Source organism: Gopherus flavomarginatus (genome assembly GCF_025201925.1).
Source record: "Gopherus flavomarginatus isolate rGopFla2 chromosome 11 unlocalized genomic scaffold, rGopFla2.mat.asm SUPER_11_unloc_1, whole genome shotgun sequence".
Taxonomy (NCBI): Eukaryota; Metazoa; Chordata; order Testudines; family Testudinidae; genus Gopherus; species Gopherus flavomarginatus.
In genome coordinates, this window is record NW_026114602.1 from 164,082 (window position 1) to 169,407 (window position 5,326).

General features: G+C 42.1%; 1 protein-coding gene across 1 annotated transcript; it reads right to left on the minus strand.

Annotated features, from left to right (window-relative positions):
• Positions 1–2,085: 2,085 nt before the first annotated feature.
• LOC127040911 (olfactory receptor 10C1-like) lies at positions 2,086–3,042 on the minus strand. Its single transcript, XM_050935453.1, has one exon. It carries the CDS (start codon positions 3,040–3,042, stop codon positions 2,086–2,088), a length of 957 nt encoding a protein of 318 aa, XP_050791410.1.
• Between the last annotated feature and the right edge of the window lie 2,284 nt (positions 3,043–5,326).

Sequence of the window (5,326 nt, forward strand, 5' to 3'; positions counted from 1 at the left end):
TAGGAAGGAGTATGGCAGACAGAGATCTAGGGGTCAAAGTGGACCACAAGCTAAATATGAGTCAACAGTGTGATACTGTTGCAAAAAAAGCAAACGTGATTCTGGGATGCATTAACAGGTGTGTTGTAAACAAGATATAAGAAGTCATTCTTCTGCTCTACTCTGCGCTGGTTAGGCCTCAACTGGAGTATTGTGTCCATTTCTGGGCACCGCATTTCAAGAAAGATGTGGAGAAATTGGAGAGGGTCCAGAGAAGAGCAACAAGAATGATTAAACGTCTTGAGAACATGGCCTATGAAGGAAGGCTGAAAGAATTGGGTTTATTTAGTTTGGAAAAGAGAAGACTGAGAGGGCACATGATAGCAGTTTTCAGGTATCTAAAAGGATGTCATCAGGAGGAGGAAGAAAAATTGTTCACCTTAGCCTCTAATGATAGAATAAGAAGCAATGGGCTTAAACTGCAGCAAGGGACATTTAGGTTGGACATTAGGAAAAAGTTCCTAACTGTCAGGATAGTTAAACACTGGAATAAATTTCCTAGGGAGGTTGTGGAATCTCCATATCTGGAGATATTTAAGAGTAGGTTCGATAAATGTCTATCAGGGATGGTCTAGACAGTATTTGGTCCTGCCATAAGGGCAGGGGACTGGACTCGATGACCTCTCGAGGTCCCTTCCAGTCCTAGAGTCTATGAATCTATGAATAAGTCTGAGTCTGGCTCCCGGTGAAATGAATTGGGAAAGGCAGACACCTCAGAACAGGATTCATAAACGCCAGCATGTAAGACGGGGAGCCACCTACACTAGACAATGGGAGATACCAAGAGGAAGGTTATGTCTGTCCTCCCGCACTCCTGTTAAAGCTATTCCACTGTGGATAAATAATTTTAAAAGGTCAGTGGAGCAGGAGGACTGGATCCTCCACATCCCAAGTGGATGCTGTAAACACCAGGCTCTGGAGTCATTATCATGCTTTCTCTCTCTCTCTGTGGCCCAATGGTTCATTAATAATTTAATCCACTGTGGAATAGCTTCATCAAGAGAGCTTGAGGGATCCCCACATCAGGATGGCCCCTAGTCCAGGGGTGAGGTCACTCACCTGACAGGTGAGTTGTTAAAATTCCTCAACTGGAGGTGGAGACATAAAACTGGGGGTATCCTGCACCCCAGATGAGTACCTGATTCACAGGATTGAAAGTTATGGGGAGCTTCCCCTCCCCACCCCCATTATTTTGTTTAAGCAGGTGACAGGGGATGGATCGCTTGATGGTTACCTGATCTGTTCATTTACTCTGGGGCACCTGACATTGGCCACTGTTGGAAGACAGGATGTTGGGCTAGATGGACCTGGTTTGCCACTCCAAGCCAATGGGGGCTGCGGGAAGAGGCACAGGCCTAGGGATGTGCTGGCTGCCCTTGCTGCAGCTCCCATTGGTCTGGAACAGTGAACCACGGCCAGTGGGAGCCACGATAGAACAAAATGGCCCACCAGGGGCTTTCCCTGAACAAGTGGCGGCCCAAGTTTGAGAACCACTGCCTTGGACAATGTTACAATAAGAAATATTTCTCTCTAGAACTGAGATGTTCCTTAGAGCCCATCAAACAACAGAGGAATAGACGTGGGGAGTTGGAAATTTTCTAATGGCATTTGAAATTTCATTGAGAAGTTAAAAATTCCAAAAATTCCATGAGTTCTGTAGATTTGTAACAAATAAGAAAAATATTTTGCAAAAAATACTGTCACTTTTCACACTTTATCATAATTCAAAAAAATTCAGGGAAAATCAAAATTTTGAAAATTACAACAAACTCCCATTTTAATAGGTACAAAAATGCAAACAAAAAATGAGGGTAAATAATTGCAGATTTTTTTTATTGAAGTTCAAAATCTGCATAAAATATCGTAGAAACATTAAATTCAAAATATTATAACGAGTTCAATATGAAGGATTTATCCTTCGAGCTTCCCATTAGGGGACATTTCCCACTGTACTCAAGATGACTCTGAGGGTATATTCCAATAAGGGAGATTTCTCTTTAGAGTGGAGCTATTCCTCGGTGTACTGTCCAACTGGAAGAAAATTGCCTATGTTTTAGGAGGAAAGATCTTGATTCCCATTCTTCGAATTGCTCCTTTAACTTCCTTGTTTCTGAGGCTGTAGATAATGGGGTTCAGTATTAGAGTCACCACCGAATAGAGCAGAGAGAGCAACTTGTCCACATCCAGGGTATAGATGGATTTGGGGTGTATGTAGATGAACACGGCTGTCCCATAGAACAGTACCATTACAGTGAGGTGTGAGGAGCAGGTGGAGAAAGCTCTGTGTCCGCCTTTGGCAGAGCTCATTTTAAGGATCATGGAGATGATGTGGATGTAGGTCACCAGGATCAGCAGGAAGGGCATCGTGATGACGAAGGCAGCTGCCACAATGATTTGGAACTCATTCCAGTAGGTATCTCCACAGACCAGCGTCAGCACTGACTGGATTTCACAGAAGAAGTGGTTGATCACATTGGACCCACAGAAAGGGAGTGTGAAGATAAACATGGTGTGGCCCAGGGCCATGAGGCTGCCACGGATCCATGAGCAGGCAGCCAGCCGGGGACACACAGTCTTGTTCATGATGTCCGCATAGCGTAGTGGTTTACATATGGCGCTGTAGCGGTCATAAGCCATAACATCAAGCGGGCAACACTCTGTTGCTCCAAATAGCAGAAAGAAATACATCTGTGCAGAACAACTGGCAAAGGAGATAGTTTTATCCTCCGAGAGGAGGTTGGCCATCATCTTGGGCAGGGTGACGGATGTGTAGCAGATCTCCAGGAAGGACATGTTCCTGAGGAAGAAATACATGGGGCTGTGAAGGACTGAGTCTACATTTATAAGGATGGGGATGAGGATGTTGCCCAGCACTGTGATGAAATAAATACATATGAACAACAGAAAGAGAAGGCACTCCATATGCGGGAGGTTAGAAATGCCCAGTATAATGAACTCAGTCACTGAGGTGTGATTTTCTGTGATCCCTTCAGGATATTTCATCTTGAGAAATAAAAAAATACAAATAAAAAAAAACAAAAAAAAGGTATTCATTATTTTGATACAGCATTTAAGTCAAGCATAAATATCTTCATACTTAGACATCGATCTATTTCCATAGACATATATCTCCCTCTTTCTCTCTCTAGACAACTACCTATGTCCCTAGACATCTATTTATCTCTAGCTTCATACATATTCATCTCTCTATCTTTCTCCCTAGACATCTATCATCTCTCTCTCTCTCTCTCCATACATATCCATCTATCTATCAGGGTTGACACCATATTGGCCAGATTCTGTCCTCACAACAAGTGTAAATCCACGGCAATTTCACTTAAGTCAATGATTCTCAGTTGTCTCAGTTACATCAAACTTAGGCTTGTGTATCTCCAAGACTGCACTGGAAATGCATCTGTTTTATACCAGTCTCAGTAGAGAATTTGCACGAATTAAGTTGCGACTGTGGAAGGCTGAATCCAGCACAATGAATTTACACTGATGTAACTAAGATCAAAATCTGTCTCTCAAAGCAGAGATGTTGCAACGTAGATACACAGAAACGTACACAACTCTCAGCTCACATGTGATATAGGCAGTGTAACCACGTAGATTTGTCAACAAAGCATATAGCTGTTTCACTGAACTACCCACTAAATAACAGTTTGAACAACAAACTGTGGAAACACATGGGTAGAGCGTTTTTAATCAGTATGCTAGAGAAATGTCCTGATTCTCTTTATACTTATTCCAGAATTATAGCAAAAGTGCTCCACTGATTTCAGTACCCTCCATCCTGATTTCTTTCTCTTCCCTCTCTCCACTTTTATGCATTTAATTCTATTTCTGCCCCTCTTAATCTACCCTTTAGCCTCTCTCTTACTAACCTTTTTAACCGCTACCTTCTCCTCACCCCTCCAGTTCTAACCCTCTCCCAATCCATCTTTTTTCCCCTTCCCTCTCACTAGTTGCACCAGTGTAAAACTATCATACAGGAGATGAGAGCCAAAGCATTTCTCACTCTGTGACCTCAAGATCATACACATGAAGGATGATTGGCCCTCTTGGATGTACACTTAAACAAAACTGAACTAAATTATACAGATTCCTTTTTAGTTTGCTTTTAGTCTATGTGAAGCTGGATCCACATTGAATTCAAGGTGGATGTTTAACCCCTTTAGGCTCTGATAAAAATCCAGGCATGGATTAATATAGGAATGCCTGAAACTTTGTTAATGCAGAGTTAAAGTTGCCCAATGAACCCATTTTACCTTTCCAGAATGTGGAGAATGGTTAAACTTAAACCTCCGAGAACCAGGAAATGACCCATTTACCCTGTGACTTACTTTCCTTTCTTCACACTCTGATTCATTGTTCAGAACCCAGGACTCTGACTTTCACCTTCCCTCTATTACTCACTTTGACAATCTTGCAGAAGTAAAATCAAACATAAGGATTCTAGGGCACTTTAAAATATTGTTCTTAGACTAGAAATCTTGAAATCAGGTAAAAGTTTCTAAAAGCAGCTCCTGCAAAATGCAGGCAGCGTGCACATGACAGATCCTCTTGAAACTGCCAAGAACAGGGCTGTAACCCCCAACCTGGGGGCTGAATCTCAGCTTCAATGATCACCATGTATCACCTTAAATCATCCAGACGCTGTGACAGCCAGTTCCCTGAAAACACTCAGGTGACAACAGAGCTTGCTCACATGTACACTTCAATCCCTTGCGCACATGCCATCTTGGAGATCTAAACTCTGTTCTTCAGAAACATTTTTCCAGCATTGCACCCCAAAAGGGCCAGTGGGTGACATTCACTAGCCGAGTGGCTGATTTTCCATGGTCAGAGCTATAGTTTGACCGCCAAGAATGTTCATATTAAAAGAATGAGATGATTTTGTACAATGCTATACTTAAAAGGCTGTGTCCAGAAACCCTTTGCTCACATGTCCCCACTTTTTGGCCATGAACACTAGAAAGCTCCCAGACAAGGCACAAGGAAATTGAAGAGAATCTGAGTAAACAGGCAGATTTTTTGATCACTATAAAAAGCTGACATTTACAAATACAGCTGCTTTGTCTTTAACCTTATTTGGAACAGATCTGGCACTCAGCTGTAATGAATATATTAACAGACGCCAAATGGTCTTTGTCACACTATAATCACTTACGATATGGTTATTCTTTCTGTTAAACTGAATTAAATCTGAAGTCACTTCATTGAGATCAATGCGGGTATGTCCATTTAAACACAAAGTAAATGAGATCAGAATAGAGCCGTTCAT

Excerpts from the sequence above, each read along its gene's own strand:
- LOC127040911 (XM_050935453.1), bottom strand. The coding sequence starts at position 3,042 with ATGAAATATCCTGAAGGGATCACAGAAAATCACACCTCAGTGACTGAG.